The sequence below is a fragment of the Protopterus annectens genome, chromosome 7.part0 (assembly GCF_019279795.1).
Source record: "Protopterus annectens isolate FY-2018-M chromosome 7.part0, PAN1.0, whole genome shotgun sequence".
Lineage (NCBI taxonomy): Eukaryota > Metazoa > Chordata > Ceratodontiformes > Protopteridae > Protopterus > Protopterus annectens.
Genome location: NC_056739.1, coordinates 1,401,611,421 through 1,401,637,158, shown reverse-complemented (window position 1 = coordinate 1,401,637,158; position 25,738 = coordinate 1,401,611,421). Strand labels below are relative to the sequence as shown.

At 37.8% G+C, this 25,738-nt stretch overlaps 1 protein-coding gene across 1 annotated transcript in view; it reads left to right on the top strand.

Annotated features, from left to right (window-relative positions):
• Positions 1-25,738, top strand: part of DOCK3 (dedicator of cytokinesis 3) — a 4,843,230-nt gene that overhangs the window by 4,656,806 nt on the left and 160,686 nt on the right. The window contains exons 47-48 of the mRNA XM_044077993.1: positions 4,551-4,672; positions 19,801-19,936. Coding sequence (XP_043933928.1) covers positions 4,551-4,672; positions 19,801-19,936 — 258 coding nt within the window. The remainder of the gene's footprint in view (positions 1-4,550; positions 4,673-19,800; positions 19,937-25,738) is intronic.

Genomic DNA, 25,738 nt, shown 5'->3' with positions numbered 1-25,738 from the left:
ATCAGGGATAATTTTTAAATATTACCCTAATTCATTTAAAAAGATAACAGAGTAAGAAGTTTTGCATCAACATGAGTTATTTTGAACAATAAGAGGTTTAAAATTATAATGGCTGGATTTACTGATTAACTGTAATCCTCAGAGATTCATTAGCAAATGAAAACCAGGAGTTAAATTCAAAGATGTTCTACAAAATCAGGGACAGTTGAGAGGTATGGGGGGAGGGGTTGCACTGCCTTGCACTGTATATATTTTTCATTCATTTAATCATGATGAGACATCTAATGTGTAGATAGTCAAGAAAGTAGCTGTAATTGCTGGGGTCATTTGTGTGTGTGTGTGTGTGTGTGTGTGTGTGTGTGTGTGTGTGTGTGTGTGTGTGTGTGTGTGTGTGTGTGTGTGTGTGTCTGTGCCACTGCCTGTGTGTGTAGGTGAACATCTAAGATTCTACATATCTGTGAGAGACCTCCTCTCTTGCCTTTGCATGTGTGTGTGTGTGTGTGTGTGTGTGTGTGTGTGTGTGTGTGTGTGTGTGTGTGTGTGTGTGTGTGTGCGTACAGACATTAAATACATATTTTGAATGTAAAATTCATCCTTCTACAGCAATTACATACCTTACAACAACCATGAATAGATACACAAAATATGTATATACTTTTAATAAAGCAAATAAAAACTAATTTAACAAATAGCCCATTTTCTAAGCATACTAATGCTTGACAGGGTAGGCATTATTATGGAAATAATATAGGGTTACCACCTTTTCAAATGCTCAAAGTGGGACATTTTCTGTAGAAATGTCAGATTTGCAGGACAAAACATACCCATGACCAGTACAAATGATAGAACTTCATCTTTCAGCCAAAATAAAAGCTTATTCGTGTAGCATTTGAGTTGCTTATGCTATTTCAAATAACATTTATGTGCTTCAGAGAAAAAATAACTGTTTTATGAAACTATGAAAGAAAACGTAGGAAATATTTTTGTACAAAAATCTCAGGACATCCGCCATTTTTTCAGTTTTTTCGCAGGACACAACTGCCCAAAGAGGGACTGTCCCTCACAAAGTGGGACAGGTGGTAACCCTAAAATAATAGGGAAATAATGGACCTTCCAGTGGTAGAATGGTCATCTGCCTGCTATATCAAGCCTCACAACACCTTTGGGTAGTCCATTATTTCCCCAATAACACCCACGCAGCTGGGCATTGCTGTTTGCTTAAATTCCAACAAAAATGAATTGCACCTACCCATATCCATTGATACCAAAATAAATAAATAATAGGGAAGGCTGGTAAGTAATGTTCCCAACAGATAGCTGTAGAAGAGTTTCTTGACTGTGGAAGAACATTTTGAACATTTAAAAAGTAGGCTAGCCTTTTGCTGCTTTAAAAGAATTTATATGTATTTTGCCAGTAGCAAAGGTCATGACTCATTCTGGAATTTTTGAGAAAGGGCCCTATTAATTGGAAACACTCAGAGTAAGTAGTTGTAAATGAGAAATTCTTTAGTGCTAAAAAATAATGGTTGTTTTTCAGGACCAGGGAAACCTAAGCAAGTGGATTAGTACAAAAATATAAGGAAAAAGAATTGGAAATTTAACTGTAAAGTGAAATAATAGCTAGAAAACTGAAAGTAATCACGTATCCCACAGACTTAAGAACAGTATTGTTTTACTTGGTTAAAGAAAGTTGCTCTATATGCTTAATGATATTATTAGTATTATTATGACTGTGAATAGCAAGCATGTCTAGATGAGTTTTGTTTATTTTATTGTGCCTTCCCTGAATCTGAAAATGTATTTTCCAGTTCTGCTAGACTATATCAAATGTATACATAAATATAGACCGTATTAACCTTTATTTTTCAAATGCACTACTGTTCACATTAAATTAAATTGTTTTTTAATTCATGGCCAGCTCTTTGGTATAAAGGGATAAATCTCTGACTACAACCCAGAAGATCCATGTTTAATTAGCAGCACTGGAAAATGAAAGTCAGACCCAGGAGGGTGGGAGGAAGGAGCTGATGACAACCAGTGCAGTGTGTTGCATTAGTGACCCCTACAGTAGTGTGAGAGGTATGACATACAGCACTATGAGCTGGAGTAATGGCTGCACTGCATGTGAAGCTGGGGAATGGGAACTGGCATGGGTGGATGCATGCATTAATCTCCCCAGAAACAGCTGTGGCAGTAGTCATAGTTGCCATGAGGAATGGATAAGTGTGGAGCTGGGTATCCCATGCACGTGACAGCTTACCCCTGGTGCCTGACTTTCACCTTTCCAATGAATGAAGGGAGCAACGTCTCTCTAGTCAGGAAAAATGGGACATAGGGATCTCACATCAGTTGGCTGTTACCTAGAAGTGGATCCAATAGGTCTATAGTGTGCTGGGAAGGAAGCTTAGTCATCTCTGGGAGCTACAATAAAGAATTCATAAAGTTCTTCAAAGTTCCTTTGAGGAACTAGTCCCTGATTTTCAGTCTTCACTTTTCATAAATGTTTGCATCATGTGCATTTCAAAATCTGTAAGGAAAGCCAAGAATAGTATTCTTGGAATTGAATAATACACTCCTTTTTGCAATGTGAAATCCATGGTACCAAAAGTGGATGGGTACAGTGGCTAGACAGAGGAGACTAAGAACCATCTTTTAAAAACAATACTGCTTTTTTCTAGAAATGTACTGATTAAATATTACAGTGCTGTAGAGATGGTGTGATGTAGGTATAATTTACATGGCAGTTTTAAAACAGAGTAAGCGAGATTAAGCTGAGATGAGTGTGACTGCACTTAGAGAATCTTAGGTACTTTTATGATAAGAGAATGTAAATTGTTAAAAATGCTGGCCTAACCTTCAGCCTCATTAAAAGCATTAAACTTTACAATAGTGGAGTAACTGTGGTTTGTTGATCAACGCACTTCTTGATTGTCTCATAGTGCTGTGTGATAGAAATTAAAGAGTAACACTGAGGTTTTCCCATTTGATTCTCAGCTGGAGCGCCTTCTGTGTGGAGTCTGCATGTCCTCCCCGCAGTCGAGTGGCGTTCAAAAGACATGCGTAGAATTGGCATGCCTTCATTGAAGGTTGTGCGTTGTGCTGGCACCTCGGCACCGTAAAAATCTACTGCCAGTCATTAGCGGACCGGAGTTCCGCCGTGGTGACCCCTAACCTGGAAAAGCCGAAAGAAGAAGAACAACAACTTTGTAAACTATTTGTAAAAGGAGCTGTTGCTAAACTTAACTCCCCTTTAAAATTAGGTAGGGCTTAAGGGTTGGTGTCACTCCAAAAACACAGTTTACAGATACTGTTTAATGGGGATTTGGTTTCATGGACAAGCATATGTCACCTATGCAAGCATCATATTCAAAAAGTTCAAACGTGCAAAGCCCACTGTTCTTAGTATTCACCAAGAAATGTGCTAGATATATTACAAGATAGTACTTCCTGAAGAATATGTGCATATCTATCCTCTTTATTTATTTAATCATCTGCAGTGTAGCCAAATACACCGATACAAAGGACCCTTTTCACTCACAGTGTTGTTAGATATGTTGAACTAAAATTACCTCCTTAAAATTAGATTTTTATTATAATATGCTAGTGCTTTCCTTATGCAAAACTCTGCATATTACTTTGTCCCTCCTGACTCTGAACAGTTGCAAAGGCCCCTACCTCATGTTGTTACATAATATACCATACAAGTTAACTTCCCAGACAGAGTCACCAATATAAACTGCACAGGAACCTGAAAGTTACCATAGCTACTTGAGGAGGTGAGGTTGAATGCATTAGTTTAAATGCAGTCCTGTAAAGACTGCCAGCTTTCTTTCCTTAGGCTGTGCAAGCCATGAAGCTTAATCTTGGCCATATCCCTTTTCAGGCCATTACATGGCAATGGCTCCCAGTTGTGCCTACTTGCCTTGTCCCAGCTTTCGCTCAAAGTCCTGGTATACACATGAGGTGACACAACCCACCTCCACCAGCATATCATCCCAGCCCCCTCCCCCAAGAGAAAGTCAACCAATCAAGCATTGACTCATCATTCCTATCCCCTCCCCACCAGCTCCAACAGGCACCCAAACCACTCATCAAGCTCAGATTACCTGGGATGCTGTCAGGGCTTTATTCTCCTATGGCAATAGAGCTAACTTCTTAAGTGGAGCATTACTCCTGTATTTGTAGTCTTGGTGACATGAGGCAGTATTATGTTATTACTAAGCAGCATTCAATGTTATTAAATTAAGAAAAGAAAACAAACTGTCTTTTCAAGTGTGTTAATTTCCTGAGTATCCTTATATGAAGTCCTCTCACAGAACAAGAGTATTTCAAGCACAGTAGAGTTATGCTTAGTGCTGACAGCAGCTTAAACTCTGTGTAAAATTTTGCTGAACAGGACCTGAATTATGTTTAATTTTAACAGTTCAGACAGACAGAAATTCTGTCATATAATTTGCAGTTTATTGCATCACGCTTATTTTCAGGTATGCCACTTATGAATGGTAATAAATACAAATGAATGTTCTGCTCTGCTGCTTATTTTTCTGTAGGAACTTCAAGGTATAGATAAACTCAGCCCAGCCTGTTCTGGCACCAGTACACCAAGAAGTAACATTTTAGCAGCTCATAGTCCAATGAGCCCAGAAAGCATCAAACTGATACACAGACACAGGTGAGTGGCTTTATGTTGTCGCTGAGTTGATATCTGGTACCTCATTAACCCATTTCAGTAGCAAATTAGTAGAGTTTCTTTTTGTAGCAGAGAATTACCCTTTGAAGATTATTACTGACTGGAAACTACTAATATGCAGGGAGAGAAAAGAGTAAACAAAAGATCGAAAATAGAAGTAACATGACATGTTTAAAATATACAAAGAATAAAGAACTGACAGAGGATTTTGGGTAAAACATATGTGGCTAAAACTGGCTACGGTTCAGTAATAGGATTTATTTTCATCCATATTAGTACATTATAACAGGAAGGACCAGGCATTCACATGATAAATGGAGCAACAAGCAGTAGTCATAGTGGCAATGTATAATATCATTAGTAAATAATATTTGTGTCATGGCTAGAAGTAGCCATGGTGGCAATGAATAATATCATTAGTAAATAATATTTGTGTCTTGGCTAGAAGTAGCCATGGTGGCAATGAATAATATCATTAGTAAATAATATTTGTGCCTTGTCAAGAGTGCAAGGATCACAAGGATGTGCATTTTATGGTGGTACTGAGGGTGTGGGAGTTTCAGTGTGTGACGTTGACTTGAACAATTTCAATCTTGCAGATTATGGTCAGATGCTCTGCAGTGTGACTGATTTTTCCTTAAAATACAAGGTGTACTGACTTGCATGTATCTAATATGTCCACTCCTTGTCTGATCTGTATATAAGTACTGTACTGTCAGAAAATTCACTGTTCAGGTTCTGTTTTAGGCTTACAGAACTTTCTAGGCATTATGAAAATGCCACCACTGAACTTTGCTTTGTTTTAAACTCTTAGAGAAACTGTCTGGATCAACTACAGTTTTGATCAACATTGTGTGACAAAAAGCACTCGATAGTCTTCATTGAGCCTGTGACCTCATTTTTATTGTTGTTCAATACATGCAGTAGTTACCCATCATTGAAAAAGAGAGAAAGACAGAGGCAGAACAGAAAAAGAAAAAAGCATGTCACTGATATGATTCCGCTGCTCTACAAGGAAAAGAAAATTCTGTCATAAAGATAGTTTCCCAACAAAGACTTTGTTTTGTAGATTTTCTATGCATCCGTTAAATACATTAGTCACTCTTATGCTTGATCTGTTTGTTATTTCTTCTAATTCCCCCTTTATTTTTTATCAAATATGGTTCCTTTGTAAAAAAGGAACAAAAAGAGAAGCAGACAGACGTTTGATTAAAACAGTAGACCCTTCAAATGCAGTGTAGTTCATTTTAGTAAATGTTAGTAATCAGTGTACTGTTTTCTTGCCATTACCCAGAGATGGTTATTGGAGTGGGTGTGGAGTTACTGGAGTGGGTGTTAATAGAATAGAGTATGTTTCTAGCTAGTAGCATACAGTTTGTTGTCTAAGCTGGACATTATCTTAGCACCTTGTGTTGGTGCTGGCCACATCTACAGTGTTAGGCAGTCCAACATACCCCTCCAGCAGATGTCCTTCAATCCAGTTTTGCTTCCACATGAAAATGATTAACTCAAAAGCAGAATTTAAAGTTTTTTTCAATTATCCACCTCTCATTTATGTGGCTTTACCCCAAGATCTAACCTAGCATAAGTGTCTTCCTAAAGAACTTGCAATTATGTTGTGGTCGATCATTATGAGTGGAATCACAAAGCTTCACAAACCCATGACCATAGACAGCAGTTAAACTTAGACATATCTGTAAAAAAAATGTTTTGGGGGGGCATGTTACCTTGCAACCCCATCCCAACAGTTTATCTCTACCAGCTATGAGACCTCTGTGCCTTGAGGAAAGGAAAAATCCCCAGGATACCTCAGTCTTGATCTTCTAATAGGCAACCCAGTTTTCACACATCAGTGATTGCACACAAGACTTCATAGGTTCATAGGTGTTTACTAGGCTAATGACCACAAGGGCCTTTTTAAGCCTATCTATGCATCCCAAATCTCTGACAAGTTCTGATACCCTTGATAAGTGTAAGCAGAGGCCTGGGAGATGAACCATTTGCAGGTTGCCTACATCCATTAGAGACATGGGTGCCAAACCAGGGATGAATTTCTGGTTCCCCATGCAATTGTCCAAGTTGCACTTGAGTGTCAATTATGACTGTATCAAAAATAAGCTTGGCACCAAACATCACTAATTGCATGGTCAATGCACCTTTGGAAAGTGGGATTATGCCCAGGTGATCACTGCTTAATATGCATTACAACAAAATACACAATTTGAGACAAGTGACCATCGAATGAACATCCCGCTGTCTCTATTCATCCAGGCCACCTCTAGTCATCCTTTTTATTTGCCTTTCTTTTATGAATAACAGAATGACTGACCCCTCCTTTTAGATGTTCTAGTCATTTGTTTTTTTTTCTTTTCCCACACTTCCTTGTACGCCACATAAAGATCTTCATGAAATGTTCACCAATTTCAGTACATCACACAAGTCTTCCACTATATATACAGTCGGCAGTCGAAATATATTATTTAATTCTTTTTACTTAATTTATTAAATTATTTGAATATTATATTTTCTGTAATGCAATCATGTATACTGCACATCATGTCTGCTATGTTTATCCCAAAAGGCATGTTTTTTTTCTGCTGTTTATCGGCATATTATTTTTCATTGTCTATGTAACTGTTTCATTCAGGGTAATGTGCTGTTGTACAAACTTGTCTTTTCCAGAAATTTCATTAGCAGTCTTTGAGGACTATTCTGAAAATTAGGACCAAAGTGCTAGTAGTGCTATAGTAGCACTGTGGTGCTAATAAGTAATTCAGGGACATGCTGTAGTCACATTGAGCAAAAGTTCATTAGTGACTCTTTCTCTAAATTAAACACTTAGTGCAGAGGAACATGTATTAAGAGAGTGCCCTACCAACTCAGACAACACTGCTGCACAGGCACCTACAGACACACACACACACACACACACACACACACACACACACACACACACACACACACACACACACACATACACGCATGCATAAACCCAAAAAGTCATATTTATGCCCCCCCACACATACACACACACAGCTTTGCGGTACTTACCTCCTCCAGAAGTAACAGACAGACTGCTGCCATAAGGAGCAAGGGTGTTCACCATCAAACTACCACATCTCAATGCTGTATTTCAAAATAGCATGGTAGATCTTACCTCTGAATTAAAGTACTGTCCTATATTGATCTTTGTGCATATTTCTAGGACAGAGGACATGGCTAATTTATATTATCCATGCCCCCCCCCCCTGACTGCTGCATTTGCATGCTGCATTATCCAGCAAGACTAATGAAGTACTGTTTGCCACAGAGCCTACATACCACTGTGACATTACAGCCGTCTTTGAATCACTCCATCATAATGCACTGAGAAATCTGCAAGAAACAGCATTGTACAGTGCACTGTGTGTTTCTGAATGCCACCATTTATGTTGTAAGCATAACATGTATAAAATACAGAATTATTTATGTCAGTCAAATCATCATTACGCATTGAATAAATAGGAACCCAATGTGGATCCATGAGATGCCCCTTGGTTCGGACTATTTCATGCTTCTCCTTGTCCATTAAACGTAGTGCACCACTCCCTTGCAGTTATTTTTAATTCTGCCATGTTGAAAATATTTGAGAAATCACTGTAGACTGCATCAGCATGAGGTCCACTGCTTATGGCAGTAATGATGTCATTATAGAAGTGTCACATACGCATGCTCGTTGATCCTCCTAAATAGTAAAAATGCTGATAGATTTTTACAGATTCTTTATTTCTTAATTGTTTTAGCAATGTTTCTAGTACCAGCTTTTGCATAACATTGCCGTTATAGGTAATGCACTGATGGGTTTGTAGTTTTTCAACATCACTTCTACTGCCTTCATTCTCATATGAATGTTTCACTGTTACTTTTTTCCAATCAGTGGGAATGTCACCCTGTATATACTGCTTGCTAAATATTCATGATAATGGTAACAGTAATTGATCACCTGACTTTTTATAAGTAATTGCTTGTAATTCTATCAAAACTTAAGTTTTCTTCAAACTTCTTAATTATGATTTCAAAGTTGATAACATTAATTTGGCTCAAAATATCATATGTGGAGTGGCTTTGCCACAATCTCCCGAGTTATCATTTTGTAAATGATTTCCAAAAACTCTTTTTATTTTCAGAGGCTGAATATGTCCTTTATTCAATCAAGGCTAGAAACTGTGAACTGTACTTTTTATTACTTGGTTATCAACTGTATTTCCTTATATTTGCATGTTTGATTCCAAAGCTTTCTGTGTCACTTTAAGCCTGCCTTATTGTGTTATTTAATAATGTCTTCATTCTACATTACCTGTCAATTTCCTTTTCTTTAATGAAATTACTTTCTCTGTGTTCTATTTCTTTATTGTAATAAGCATCCATCATTACTTCTGAGTTTATTTGGAGTCTTTGATAATCTTCTTATTCAAAAGAAGTTTTTTATACATCACATCATTAATATTTTTTATTTTTTAATTCTACATTCCTTTTAAAAATATTCCACCTGTCTTTTTGCTCTGTCATAATCTGTGAACGTGATGTTCCTAATGCAGTAATGCCATTTTTTGGATTCCTTGTGTCTTTTTGTGCTTTAATAGAAGTAGTTACCATCAGGTGATTCATTTAAACATAAAAATGTCTAAGGCATTTGATCGCCAAATAGGTTCAGGCATTATCTCTTTTAACTGTTGTTCTATTGAATATGTACTGAAAATTTCCTAGTATTTGCATTACTGTCAATTTTGTGCCAGAGTGTAATAGACTTAAATCTTCAGCACAAAGTATAACATTAAAGCTATTGAATTTAAAAGCATCATCAACGTATCTGTCTTATTTTCCATTCAATTTGGTGGCATTTAGGTACCAACCACTGCAGTTCCATTGTTCTTATATTTTTACCCTTATTAAAATGCTATCTGTTTTGCATTTGTTATTGTTAAATACAGCTTAGCTCAGATCAGTAATGTTTTCTTGAGTAAGCATTAACACAAGCCCTAGTTATTTTGATCTTTCAGATTATAGCTATAAATATGTTATAAACTATGAGGAGGATGAAGGCTCTCTCCTGAAGCCATGTCTCTATAATTCTGCCAGTATAATAGTTGCTGTGTATAAGCTGTTTGCATCCTAATTACTAATACTATTGAAATTACTTGCATATTTGAACATGAATTTGAACTTTGTATCAGCAATGTCTTATACATTTGAACCAGTTGCACGTTTTTATCCTCACTGTGACTAACTATTAAGGTACTTCCACCAACCCAGTCATCTCCACCCAAATGTGCCATTCCAGAGGACCCCTTCTGTCTCCCCACCAGCAGCTTCTCTCATATGGGAGAGCTCCTACACTGAGTAGGACTCTGCTCCTCCTTCCACTATAGGTTCTTCTGCTTTGGTGCATACCTGGCAAGTGGATAAGGTGGGCTAACAGAGAAGCTGTCTGGCTTCCATGTGAGAGGGTTTTCCCTTTTGGCCTGTGTCCCCACCCCTTGCTCTGATATAATCATGTAAGCTGTAGGAGGCAGTGGGAGGTCTGCTTCTCATTCCCCCCATTAAAGATACCCAACACAATTACTCCTCCAAGATGGGCATGCCCATTCTTCTTCTTCCACTTTGTCACTTCATCAGACACCCAAATCTCTAATAAAACTCAGGTCACCTGGGCTGTACTCTGGACTTTATCTCTATATGCTATTGGAGAAACTTTAGGCAATTGCATTTGAAAATTCTATATCCAGCATGTAACATTGCAGCAAAGATGTTTGCCTTATTCTTTTACAAGCCTGGGAAAAATAATAACCACCCCTTGCTAAAAAAGAATGATGCAGTGTTTATAAAGATAGGATTTCAACACCATTATCTTCTTTTTATATTATGCTTGCACTGTATCAAATTTGAAAAATAAGGGTGTACTCCATTCATTTTAATAAGAAACAAGAAGTATATTATGTGTTCTGTATTAGATCACTGTTGCAGTAGCCTAAGCTATTTGGGTTATATCTTGCCCGGGATATGACCACTGGCCAGCTTTGAAATATTTGGTGCACTTTCCATGTACCCTAACTGCCAGTGGCTCAGGCAGAGCCACATAAAAGGGAAGTTTGGCCATCAAATCTTCAGGTATTTCTTGCCACAAAAGTGTACTCCCTCTACGGGGTTCCTGGAATATGTGGCCATCTAGCAATCCTTCAAGCCTGAGCAGATAAGAGTGCTTCTACCGAAAATGTTTCACTACTTGATTTTTTTTTTGAGGAAAAGTGTACTTTTTTCAGTGAAAGAAAATTATTTAATGCTAGGAAAAATGTTTCTATGGAGTTTTTTCTCATTATATGCTTGTGTGACAAAGTTGTGTTAAAGATGTGTTTTCAACTTTCCTTTTACATTTTCACGTAGAATTCAAATATAAAGATAGGATGTTGTGTGTTTGGTGACTTTCATTTAATTTTTCACTTCAGAATCCTTATTTTTCTGTCACAGGATTTTCTCTCACAGGCTGCCCTACCCATCTTTCTGGCCTCTTTTTCAGTTGGACCATAGAGAAGTTACTGGTCTCTTCCATTTTTCCTTTTTTCTGTCTCCAAGACAAAGACAACTGCTAGGGCTTCTTTGGGTGTCAGGCCAGTTCCTTTACTGCCTCAGCCACCAATCAGTGACTCTGCTTTGGCTGGACCTGGCTCTTTGAACTGCTCATCAATGTCTCTAAGTCCCTCTAGCGTAACTTCTTGGGAAGCAGGTAACGACCAAGGATTAGACATATCCACTAAAACTGTAGGGTTGTCCTTACTGGGCAAGGGAAAAACACACTTGATGGTTCAGGGGAAGGAGCTAGTAAAGATTTACTGCATAGCCCTGCTAGAATACTTGAGCCCCAGAATAGTAACCTTAACATGAGCTGGTCTTCTTCCAGGGAGTCTTCCAGGAAAAGAAAGCAAATAATTAGGAATATTTCATCTCCTGTCTCTAGTGCTATGGACGGGGAAGACATGCTGGGATTTTCTAAAGATTTAATTTCTGCTTTTAATTTGTCAAAATATGTTTCTTCACTTACTCCTAGTAGAAAATTAAAAAGAGTTCCTTATCATTCTGACACTGATTCTCATTTAGAAAAACAAGGAATAGAAGGGGAGTGTTTTTCTTCAGTGATATCTCCTCAAGGTGAATTTTCTGATTCTGAGGAAAGTGTTATTTTATGTTTCTGTCAAGAAGATATATCTTTTTCTGAGACCATAACTAAAATGGAGACATTTCAGTGGGAGCAGAGTTAAATCCATATTTCTCAGCAAAAGAATTTTGATTTACTGCAACTGGATATTCCACAACTTACAGTTGTCCCTTCTGTTTTAGAAGATATTTTCTTAACAGCTTGCAGAATGCCTGACAGTCAACTTCATACCTCTAAAAAGTCTGATTGTTATTTAAAGTACCTCAGACTCCTAAATATATGTCTGTTACACAGATGTTTAATGTTAACCCCATTCCCTCTGACAAGGATGGGAAAGATTTTGAAAGACATTTTATTATTCTGCTACTTTAACTTTTATAATTGTAAACTGTCAGGCTCATATGTTAAAACTTTTATTAAATTATTTTGACAATATGAGAAAGTTAACTGTTAACTTCCCCTTTTCTGAGGTGAAGAATCCATTGCATGCCTTAACTTTTTTGTCTTCTCATGTGATCAAGCACTCTTTAAACTGTTATTACGATTCTGCTGATACTGTCTCCAGCGCTGCTGCTATGTGGTCAGTTATGAGAAGATTTGCTTGGTTAAATTCTCAAAACTTACCAGAAGGTGGTAAAAATGAGATACTAAATTCTCTCATTGACAAGGATGTTCTGTTTGCCCCTTCTGTTGCTGAGACTTTTAAAAGATGTTATGACAGGTAAAATTAATCCAGTGAGTGACCCAAATATTTTGACCCTCCTCTTCAAAGTTTAATAAAAATCTTTCTTTCTAACTCAGAACTCTTTCTCATAAAGCAATTTAAGTGACAAGGTATTAACAAACATGATTTTAAAATACAGTGGCATCAGATTTTTCAGACAAATGGGTCCTGAAAATCAAACAACAAGCACACAGATAGCAATGGTAGTCCCTTCCTCATTTTCAGGGAATTCCCCATCAACCTGTAAACCAAATATCTCTGTTTCCTCAAGGTTTGGAGGAAATATTTCAAGGGTTCATAGAGCTAGTGCCCACAGATCATAGGGACACATGTTTTTATTCAGTTATGTTAATGATGCCAAAAAAAGATTAAACTTGGAAAGCTACAGATAGTACCCTCCTCCACCCACCCAGGAATTGAGAGCATCTCACAGATATACATTTAGAATTGACTCAATGTATGCACATGAAAAATCATTAGAGGGCATACACAAACTGTGTTCTTGCATAATAAAACTCCCTTGCACCTACGCTAAAATGTGAACTCAACTCAATTCGTATTTTAAAGATAGTCGTTAGTCTAATGGAGGTGTTGCGGAATGATACTAACCTAATCATGACTGATTAGCTAATGCCTCATTTATGTCCTTTAACCTGTTATTGCTTTTGTTGTGTCTGATGTATAAATTGATGCAGTTATCTTTTATGTACTTCTACTGCACTGAAAAATGTCAGCATAGTCCTTATAAATCTGAAAATGCTGTGACTGTGTTGTGTTATATCCATGAATAGTCATTTTTGCTAATTACTCCTATCAAAGTATCTAGGTAATAGTATCTATACTATTGACATTATATTTCTACTGTATGTTAATGCTGGAGTATTCTTCCAAGAAGTGTCCACGTAAATAGATTTTACCAAGTAATGTTAGCTTTGTTAACAAAGTATAAATATGTACAAAGTCACTTTTCTTCACAAGCATCAGATCATATGTATATCCTTCAGAGAGAAGCCTAACATACCTTCTCACTTGCATCCAAGAATGTCTTTTTCCTTCTGTACCTTCTCAGGTATAGTGTGTGTGTGTGTGTGTGTGTGTGTGTGTGTGTGTGTGTGTGTGTGTGTGTGTGTGTGTGTGTGTGTGTGTGTGTGTGTGTATGTATATATATATATATATATATATATATATAATATATATATTCTAAATTAATAATAACTGTTGCAAACCCACAACAACCTTTAATCCTGCTTATCCTTAAGGTATAAATTGTAACCAAAAATAATGATTTCCCGTTCTTTAGCGATCACCACCCTGAAGTTTCTGTTATACCAATAATGCTTATATCTTCTTGTTTAAGAACGTTGTGAAGTCATCTACATCTTACCATGACCACATCTGGCACTGCACAATATCACTTGCTATGTTCCTGCTGCCATCTTTGCTTATTAATATTCAATGCTCCTGTAACTGTTTTCTTTTATTTACATCCTTCTTTATAGCATATAATGCTGTTTCTCTGCTTGTCTCCTCCATTTACAAGCTAATACAAATTTTGTCTTCTTCCACCATTCTCTCCACCCCTCTTTTGTATTTAAATTCTTGTACACCAGTGTATGTATTCTTTCAGATTCACCTCAAAAAGTTTCCCTGTCTTGATGTTTCCTGATGCCATTGTCAAATATGTATTTATGAATCTGCTGTAGTCCCCATTTGCCAATTATATAATCCTTTCCTACTCACATTACTACTTGTTAAATGTCTTATTTAACGTTTACACTTCGTACTTTGCAGGAGATGGAACATAACCTTGCATGTGTACCCTTAGTTCTATAACTCTCTACTGTTTCCATCCCTGTAGATATAGCCTACAAAAAGAAAAATCATTAAACACTAAATGAAAAACCAAATGTGGCTTTTCTCTTTTTTTCCCTTCTGCTTTCAGAAACACCCACCTTATATTTTCCCATGCAAGTCCAGTTGTATCTGTTCTCTTACAGCTCCATCCAGTACAGTTGTAAAATCCCCAATGACTAACACACTACCCTTTTCAAACAGTACCACCCTTCCCATGATTCTCTCTTTCACCAGTTAAATTTTCCATACTCACCTCTTAATTGTGAATCTGCCTCAAAAATTTTCTGAACTCAGTCTTTAAAGTGTTTTATTCTTGACATTTAACTTATCCCTCATAAATAATTTCCCTTCTAGAATATTTTCTAAGCTGTTTTAAATCCTAAACTGTTATTTTACACCAATATTCCTGAAATTCAATAATGTCATAAACTCATTTGATATGCTTTACACATTTTCTAAATAGTAAAAAAACAATGGTGAGAAATTAATGCTCTTAAAATTCCTGTTAGTGAAATCATGATATCTTCATAGGTTCATAGGTTGGTACTAGGCTATCAGCCCTAGGGCCTATACAAGCCTAGCCATAACAATTCCCTGGCTATTTCTTCCCACACTATTTACTTCCCTGGACCCCTGTCTAGCAGGGCGACTGATGTGATCCCCGGGGTGAATTTCCTTTCTCCCATCCAATCGTCAAGGTTCCTTTTGAAGAGGACCAAAGAGGTGCTCTGCTTGACATGTATGGGCAATCTATTCCAGAGTCTGGGGAGTCTCTGGGTCAGGAACCTATCCCTCCAGCATGTTTTGTTTATTGTGATGACAAGGTTTAGATCCCTGGAGCGTGTGGCTCTGAGGGATTGGGATTTCTTTAAGTGTAGCATGTCCAACAGCTCTGGGTTTGACATGGCCTTGTATGTTAAGCAAAGATCGCTTCTGAGTGGACGATATGCGACAGAGTATAGCTGGAGTTTTTTAAGGCAGCCAGCGTAGGGCATCTGCTTTAGGCCTGTGATTCTTTTAGTGAGGTATTTCTGCGGCCTTTCCAGTTGTTGCAGATGTCTTGAGAGGTACATACCAAACGGGGCGTTGTATTCTATAATGGGTCTAATGATTGATGAGTACAGTGGGACAATGACCTCCTTTTTTCTGAATGAAAAGCCCTTAGTGATGAGGTGTGCCACATAGAAGGATTTCCTGACTGTTGTGGCGATGTGGCTATCGAAGGTGAGACCACTGTCCACCTGTGTCCCTAAGTCTCTTATCACACTTTCGGTGTTTAGTGTACTGCTACCTATATGGTAATTCACGGATACATGTTTTTTCCCAAAGAGGATAACTATACATAATCCTACATTCTTTTTTCCATTATAATGCTTCCATTAACATCATCAGTCCCTATACTGATTATGAAATTAGTCCTGTTTTTTAAAATGTGACAGTCTAGATATGCCTGAAATTCACCTGTTTCGACTTATTCCTAAAAAGTGCCACCTTCACCTGTACCCTAATATGTCTGTTTCCAAATATTGCATAACACTAGATCTGTCAGCACATGTGCAGACGTACCCTTCCGATACTATTTTCTCCTTTCTCTTTTTACACCCCTGACAATACTTGCTTGGCTTTCCTCTTTTCTCAGCCATGTCTGCCATGTCTCCACTCCCAGTTAACTAGCTGAATAGACTTTTGAATTCTGTCTTTCCTCTGGTTATCTCATCACTCATCCATGTACCTCAGACCTCTTATAAATTCTCTGTTTTTTTCTGCAGGGAGTCATGACAGTCTATATTTTTCAGTCTAATTCAATTGATGTGGTACTCTAATCTTTTAAAATATCACCTTCTCTAACATTCCACCTTCAAGACTTAATCATTGTTCTACTTACACTCAGACAGAACTACCTATTAGACCGATCTCAGTGATGGTCATCTTACAATCATCCTTTCTATGACTTATAGTCACCCATTCTTACATTTGCTAGAAACTATATTGTTTATCCCTCCTCATCTTCCTTCTCACCCCAGTGACTAACTCAGTATGTTTTAGTAGCTCAGATCTATCATTTGTACTGTTTCAGTTCATTATATTACCCACTTCCTTATCTCCAGTCTGTTCTCATTCTTCATTTTACACTTCAGTCACAGAGCTTGACCTACCCTTATTACTCTCATATTGTTTGCACTGATTCTCATGGCAGATCCATGTTTGTGCATTTATTGATGCCTTTCCCTTACTGTATCCACATTGGCCTTATTTACAATTATGCATGTGCATATTGCCTTCACAGGAACCACAACCCTATTCATATTCTCTCTGACCTAATACTTAACTTGGCTATTACTTGTTTCTGTCCAGATATTCCTGTTACTGATGTACTACATTGTCAGAGTATGCAGTCTTGTATTATTATAGGACTTTTCTGCATCATCCAGATTCCTATTGAAACCTAAATTTTCAGAATCCAGATTTTCAGACTTTTCAGACTTTTTTCTACATTTCCTTTAATCAATTTATTTATTTACTTATTGACATTTAATTACTGGGAAAGTCTGGCTGGTTATGTGCCCATTTTCAGCGGAGGCTCAGGGAGAAAAGTTCCAAAGTGTTACAAAAACATTTTAAGATCAACAATTTTACAATCTTCAAAAATAAAACAAAACATCCACAGTTTAAATAATTATACCAAATTAGACATAATGTGAAAACGTTGGTTAAGAATAGATGCAACTTATATGACAATGATTTAATATTTAGAGAAACTGTAACCATTTTTTTGAGAAAGAAGAGAGTTACAGAAGGTAAACTAATATAATACAAAAATGAACTGCAATATGAAGTGAGAGAAAAAATGTGCTTATCGCATATTTAGAAACAGAAAAACAAAAAGGTGAACCAAAATGATAAAGTGGAGTCAACAAGCAAATATCCAAGTAGAGAAGAAAAAGCAAACTCCACAGCGTTGTACAAACCTTTTTAATAAAATAACAAAGCATGCAGACAATGGGTCCTTCTTCAGTATTAATAAAATTCATAGTAAAAGCTAATATCCTTTATACTAAAAAATTCATATCACATGACACAGCCCTAATCTATCAAGCACTAACAGTTAATCTATCAATTAACGATTTTAAAAGGAACTTTTTAAAGCAATATTCCCTACATTAGAGAGCACATTACATCACATAAATTACTTCAATTTATACAGAAATTCCTGTTGTTTAATGGATTTGCTGCTGCTTCTTTTTTGATATAGGTTTCAATGTAACCTGTTTATTCAAACCAGGGTAAAAGACCGCTTGTAGATGGATAATCCACTCATATTCTTTGATGTCTAATCTATCAGGTCACCACGTCTAATGTTTGAAATTAAGACATCTATTACACAAAACAGGTATTGAATCCACGGTGGTGCAGCGGTAGCATTGTTGCCTCACAGCAAGAGGTTTTCCCGTTCGATTCTCGGCTGGAGTGCGGGGAGTGCCTTCTGTGTGGAGTCTGCATGTCCTCCCCGTGGTTGGGTGGGCGTTCAAAAGACATGTGTAAATGGGCGTGCCTTCGTTGAAGGTTGGACGTCGAGCTGGCACCTCGGCATTCGTGAAAATATACTGCCAATCATTAGCGAACCGGAGATCCGCTATGGTGACCCCTAACCGGGAAAAGCCGAAAGACAAACAACAACAACATTAGACAAAACAGGAGTTGATGTGAATCATCAATCTCCTGTATGTGTTGGACTAAGGAGTAGTAGCAACCTTCCACCGTATCTCTGACCTATGCTCTACAATCCTATGGTTTGAATAAACAGGTTACAGTGAAACCTATATTAAAAAAGAAGCAGCAGCAAATCCGTTAAACAACAGGAATTTCTGTATAAATTGAAATAATTTATGTGATGTAATGTGCTCTCTAATGTAGGGAATATTGCTTTAAAAAGTTCCTTTTAAAATTGTTAATTGATAGAGTAACTGTTAGTGCTTGATAGGTTAGGGCTGTGTCATGTGATTTGAATTTTTTAGTATAAAGGATGTTAGCTTTATCTATGAATTTTATTAACACTGAAGAAGGACCCATTGTCTGAAAGCTTTGTTATTTTATTAAAAAGGTTTGTACAACGCTGTGGAGCTTGCTTTTTCTTCAATAATTGGATATTTCGAAACAGAGACAGGGAAGAGAAATTGATTGCAGTAAGGAAGTGAGTGAAGAAGAGAGAGTAAGGAGGTGTAATGAATGGGTACTTGTTCATATTTAAGTAAACACCTTCCTCCATATTTGGAAATATGTACCTTCATGATCTCATATTACTTGTTAACTGGATGTACCCGGTATCAAACTCCTATGTTCTTGCAGCTGTGGTGTTGCTGATTGTCTTGGTAATGACCCAGTTCTGTTGTAGCAATTACACATAATCTTGCAGAAAATAACAAAAGATTGGAACTAGACTTTGTAGTCACTCTAGCAAGTGTTGGTTTTATGCAATGCACAAAAAATTATTTCAGTGTCACAGACAGAAATGTCATATATTTGATACACCACAGCCTGTGAACACCTGAATCTGAAAAATGTGACACAGAGACCTAGCAAATAACATTTTGTTTTCCCTTTTTATTGAAAGACATGAGTTCTTGTTTAATACTGTTGCCAGGTTCTCCTTAAGCTTTATTCAAGAAAACATCAGCAGGCACTAAGCCAAGTTTGTTACTTCTTTGACAACCTATAAGAGTAAATAATTTAGGGAGGTGAAGTGACCTAGAGAAGGAGCAAGTATTTTCAGAAGGGAAGGCACAGGAGGCTTAGAGGAATTTAGGGACGCAAGAATCACACTGATGCCGACTACATGTGGATCAGTAAGATCCTGTATTTCACCTGTACACCTGTTATCATCCCCCAGAATGGCAGCACAAATATTTAAGTGCATTCAATGAGTGGAAGAAGAGAAACAGTGTTTCACCCAGCATACTCCATCTGTTGTCACAGAAGTCAGCAGACATAATCATGTGACAGTCTCAACCTAGAAATGCATACTTTAACCCATGTTAGTTGTTTCCAGAGTGATAAATAGTTATTCTTCCGTTAGTACAACAAGCTCAGCTGTTACATTACTGCAACGTAGCTGGAATCTATTTAAACAAAAGTTGGTGCAAATTAAAAGAGAAAAAAAAAGATTTAGCAATTGCTGATTTTTTTCATTTTCAGATGTTGTGGCCACATGATATTTAATGTGTATTTCTTGTTGACAAAGCTGGTTTCAGACGAGAAAAGAGGACTGAAGAACATAGTAAAGTGACAGGCAAGCTACAGGTAGCACTCTGACCTTCTTTTACTGATTGTGTGTTTTTTCCTCAGTCCTTTGAATCTTCTGGGCTCAGTCCGACATTCCTCCTCTTCACTGTCTTCCCACACCTCCAGTGAGACAGGAAATCTAGCTGCCCTCTCTGATGGACTGGTTGGGGAGACTTCAGATGATCTCTATCGTATGCAGGTACTTCTAGGACCCAAGTATATCTTGTGCATGCAGGTACCTTTAAACCTAAAATGAAAATCTGAATGAAGGTTAATTATTCCAGTATTGTTATGCATATTTTATTTATAAGGCTTATTTAAAACACAGAAGCATTTCTCCTGTTGTTTGAGTTATATTGCTGTTGTGTAATAGTTCAGCAATTCTGTGTCCAGAATTGCTGTTTCATAAATTTACTAATAAGTATACTGCATGTGTTACTGATCTAGGGTGTGCTCAGTGATGTTGTACTTGAGTTTGACTCTGCTCCGTCTTCTGCCCAATGTCATGCTCCTGTCCTTGAAAAATTATTTTCTTGATAAAATGTGTACCTCTCTGATGCTCACTGCATTTGAAACCCTTGCAGTTAATTAATTTATGCAATTTGTATTTTAATTCTGAGATTGTTTCCATACACAGTGTTTTATTATTTGTTCCTTTGGGTTATATGTTTCTGCAGGGCCACCTATAATGTTAAATTATGTATAATGTTTTTGATAAAGGATCTGGTGCGGATTCACAAAACACCATGTAATATTATCGCTTTTCTACATTATACACTTACTTTGGAAATTAGGTGACTTGCTTTGTATTCCTAGCTTGCCGATATAATGCACGTTTATGAGCTGGAGAAATCTAGATGCATTTTCTGTAGCCTAGTGTTGCTCAGATGATCATGTCAATACTCTTGAATGCTGTAGCCTATTTCTTGAGAGTTCTCAACAAGTCTGAAAAGTTAGTGTATTCAAAAGATTAATAATATTTATGTGCTATATTCCTAGTGTGATCACACTAAAATGCAAAACATTATAGAGAATTAATATATGGGTTTGTGGAGTTGTAGTCTGCTCCTCTGGAATAAACACATTGTCTTACCCCTTACATGCAGTGCAATATTTTTTTCACTCTTTGTGCAGAGGCCTAAGAGTGGTTAGTATTTATAGGATGACACTGTCCTTTTTCCTGGCTTGTGGGAGGCCTGATGTCCTAAACTGATGAATAATTAACATTTTTTTCAGCTGGGATAACACCAATATATACATAGTATCTTACTCACAGAGAATGGCATGAGGGTGACCAACACAGAGGCTCAGAGCCCCACGTGACTGGCTAAAATGCGACAAAAAAAATAGAAAAGAATTGTATACTAAGGCTTTCAAAGCAAAACAAGCTGTGAAAGTGAAGTAATAGCAAATAAAAAAAGACATTTGCATGATGCAGGATTGCAGACAGTTAAATGATCTCCACTGACCTTTAGAGTGGTTTGTAAAACTAGGACCAACCATTCAGAAATTGAATATTGTATAACTAAGAATGTGTTTCTGGCATTTGGCAGTGCAAATCTACTGTCATTTCTAATAGCATCTCACTCTTGTAGAATATGAAAAAGGTTAAAGTGTATCTGTTACATGGCTTCAGTAGCCACTGCCTATGAAGCGCTAAGAGGTAATCAATATTTTTAAGCTGCACTGCAAAGAAAGGTTGTTGCCAAATTGCTTGGACTGGCTAACTAAACCAGCCATGCAGATGGTAATGTAGGGAATTTGATGGGAGAAAGAAATACAATTTACACAGATTATACAAATACTCAAGGAAAACAGAGAATTTTACTTCTGTTTAGTGAGTTGATTTTAAATGAGTGCGTGAATTGGAAAGTCACTTGCACTGTCTCATATGCTAAGATGTTATACATTCACATCTGTAATGAATGTGTAACTTGTGCCCTTGTAGCATCATGGGTATTCGTTGGTTCATGCTGTCTGGCAACTTATGATACAACTATAATTATTGCTAATTCCAAGATGGCTCTGGCCCCTCCACCATGATTATTGTCAGTGCTGTGCTTTTGCTTCTAGAAGTTTCTCAGCTATTGAGGCTTGCAAACTGTTTCAGCTACTGCTGCTTTTCTCCCGAAATTTACATTAATTACCAAAGCTGTTAAATTGTTTAATGTATTTAACTTTTTTATTTCAAGCAGTTTATTTTTTAAAGAAGATAGGATTCAGACCAACACATGCATCTTACAAATAGCAGTCTTGAGATAGGGCTGAAAACCTTGAAAAGCTTGTAGTGGACACGAATTGCATGTACTTTGCAAAACTCTGTAATGTAAGTGCACCCCCTAGATTTAGCAGCAGTTCATTCATTCAGTGGATGCATATGCCATGAATTCTGCTACTTTTCATCCGATAATTTAATACCTAAGGTATTACAGATCCGCAGTTAACTGGTTAATGGCTTAACAGCTGTGCATCATTAATGCTTAAGCAGATTCTCAGATTCTCAGTCCTTTGGGTATACTGATGTACATAATTCTGTTTTCATTTGATACTGTCATTCCATGCAAATAATGCAAAAGAATCAGTGAGCGCCTCATTCATGTAGTGCTTCATAAATGAAGCAGCTCCCACAAACAATGAGTGGTTTCAATATGGGAGTTACTGTTGTGCTGACATGACACAATCAGTGTACCTTTCCATACTGTGTAATGCTTGCCATTAAATGAACATGATATCACTTAATTCAAAAGCCTTGCTGAAAGAATACTATTTAGTGTTCAGATATTGAATATCAACCCATGCTACTCTATTGTGTACATTGGTGGCATTAACTTTTGATAAAAGTGTTGCCACATAGTAAGTTAAAGGGCTAAAGAAAGAGTGCACCACCATATTTATTCCACTATGTGATTGCAGTACAGCTCAGGTAACTGTCTGAAGTGTTGAATCCTCCTTGAATGTGTTACAATACACACTTCTGGTTACCCTGTGTTGAAACACAGTGTCAGTAACATCAGAATACAACATTTGTTATCTGACAAATTTAATGTCGTACCAAAAATGGCAGCACAGGAAGATCAGTGTTAACAGTTCACTCATCCCAAATACAGTCTACAACTGTCACTAGACTCAATGCATTATGGGATACAGTACTTCTAAAAATGGCAATGCTATACATTTATCTTAAGGTGGCAAAGTTATTATACATATTCACAGTTTACGCAGACACACAGCAGACCTGTATTTTTTATCATTACACCCCCCCCCCCCCGGAGAGAGAGAGAAAAACAAAGCTAGAGAGTGCTCTCTGAAGCTTCAAAATATGGATATTGGCACAACAGAGGCACATAATCAAGATTCTGAATTGATCTTGTTAGTGTGAGTGCTGTAAAGCACTTGTGCATGCTATTTTGACTATTACAAAACAGCATTAATTGAAGTAGACAGCATGTTAAGCAGAAATATTTCCCTACAAGGAAAAAAATTGGACCTGTCACTTATAGGTTCATAGGTAGGTACTACGATATTAGCTCTAGGGCCTATATAAGCCTAGCCAAAAAGGTACCCTGGCTTTTGCCACCCAAGAAAACTATTTTCCTGTGCCCCTGTCGAGCAGAGCCACAGAAGTGATCCCTGGGGTGAATTTCCTATTTCCCATCCATTCATCAAGATTTTTCTTGAAGAGTGCTAATGAGAAGCTCTGTTTGACATAGATAGGTAGTCTGTGCCAGAGTATGGGAAGTCTCTGGGACAGGAATCTATCCCTCCAGCATGTTCTGTTTATTGTGGTGACAAGGTTTAGGTCCCTAGAGTGTGTAGCTTGAAGGGATTGGGATTTCTTTAAGTGGAGCATGTCCAACAGCTCTGGGTTTGACATAGCTTTGTATGTTAGGCAGAGATCGCCTCTGAGTAGGCGATATGCAATGGAGTAAAGCTGGAGTTTTTTGAGACGGTCTGCGTAGGGCATCTGTTTGAGGCCAGTAATCCTCTTTGTGAGGTATTTCTGTGGCCTTTTCAGTTGTTATAGATGTCTTGTGAGATACATACCAAAAGGGGCATTGTACTCTATAATTGGTCTAATGAGTGATAAGTAGAGGGGAACAATGACCTCTTTTTTTCCTGGATGAGAAACATTTTGTGATGAGGTGAGCCACATAGAAGGATTTCCTGACCACTGTGGCGATGTGATTATCATAGGAGAGACTACTATCCATCTGTGTCCCTAGGTCTTTTAATCCACTTTCGGCGTTAAGTAGACTTCCACTTATGTGGTAGTTCATGGGTACAGAGTTTTTACCAAAGGGGAGAACAATGCACTTTTTGGCATTGAGCTTCAGGCCATGGCTTTGACACCAGGCATCTGTCTCAGTGAGGCCCTTTTGTAGTATGTCCACATCGTTAGGAGTTTTGATTATGGCTCCTAGTTTGCAGTCATTTGCAAACTTTGTTAGCCAAAGACCTTCTGTGTTAACCTGCACTTCAGAGAAATAGATACCAAAGAGGAGAGGACCCAGGACTGAACCCTGTGGTACTCCACTTGTCACTGGTCTGAAGTCAGATTTGGAGTCTGCTACTTTCACATTGTGGGTTCTGTCCATGAGCCAGTTGGCAACCCATCTTGTGACATAGGGATTTATACCTAGTTTAGTGAGCGTATCTATAAATTCCAGAGTGGGGGATGGTGTCAAAAGCCTTGGCGAGATCAAGATAAGCTGTGTGAACCACCTTACCCTCATCTATGGCTTTGGTGACTGCTTCAAAGAAGTCAATCAGGTTTAGGAGACATGATCTGCCTTTTATAAACTCGAACTGGGTAGGGTCCAGAGTTTGGAGATTACCAATGTCTTTGTTTATGAGTTCCATGATGATATGTTCCATGGCCTTGCAGACCAGGCTCATCAGGCTAATGGGGCGGTAGTTCCCGGGGTCCATCGTGGCTCCCCCTTTGTGGAGTGGGATAACCGTCATGGTGCACCATTCAGTGGGCACAAAGCCTGAGGTGAGTCTATGATTGAACATGGTACTTAGGTAGGGTGCCAGTTCATTCTGTAGTTCATGTAGTACGCAGCCTGGGATATTGTCAGGTCCCATGGATGCTGTGTTCTTGACTATTTGTTCATATTACTCAAATACACCCTTTACAATGTGTCGGCATCTTGATTTCTCTTCCACTAGACTGCACTCAAATGGTGTTGCAACTGGAAGTGGAACCTGTGAAATGAAAATGTCTAGACAATTATAATGAACAGTATTTTGTTTAGTGTTACTCTGCAAAACAGTCTCATCGAGATCAGGAATAGTCACAGACAGCTGAACAGCATAGTCTGTCAGCACACACTGTGGATTTCAAACTTCCACCGTTGCCCTAGATACTAGGTTGTGGTAGCAATTTTCAGGAAACAGGAACACTCAGACAAGTTGTAGATTTGTTTATTGTCAGCTGGAACACATCTGTTTTTCTCTCAGTTGCATGTCATTCATCTTCTGCCTCATCAGGACTATTTGAATATTCCTGTAGCTCTTTCCTTAGTTTGTACCAAGCAAGGCTTTAGTCAGTCAGTATTAATATCACAAGTGTAGGAGCCCACAACTATTACATGTAGTGTTTCCCATCGAATTCATACAAGTCAGCAGCTATCTTTTACAAAGGACCTTGCAGTAAAGGGGTCTGTATCAATGGCTCTCTTTTCTGAGATGGCTTGTGGACAGTACAGAATTGTAACTTTGCCACAAGCTCTGCAGTGTCTAGATTAATGTTTGGACACCATGCTTGCATTTTGGCTGTTTCACAATATTTGGCAAGGTTTTGATGTTTTTCATGTATCAGCTTTAACACTACAATATGTTGTGATGAGGGTACTTCTGTCTTGGTACAGTAGTGAGCCCCCCTATTCTGACAGCTGTGCCATGACTGTGGAATACTTATACAGAGATATTTTGCCTGTATCCAGCATGTGGGCCATCCATGTCAGGAATATCTGATAAAAGTCTGTAACTAATGGTT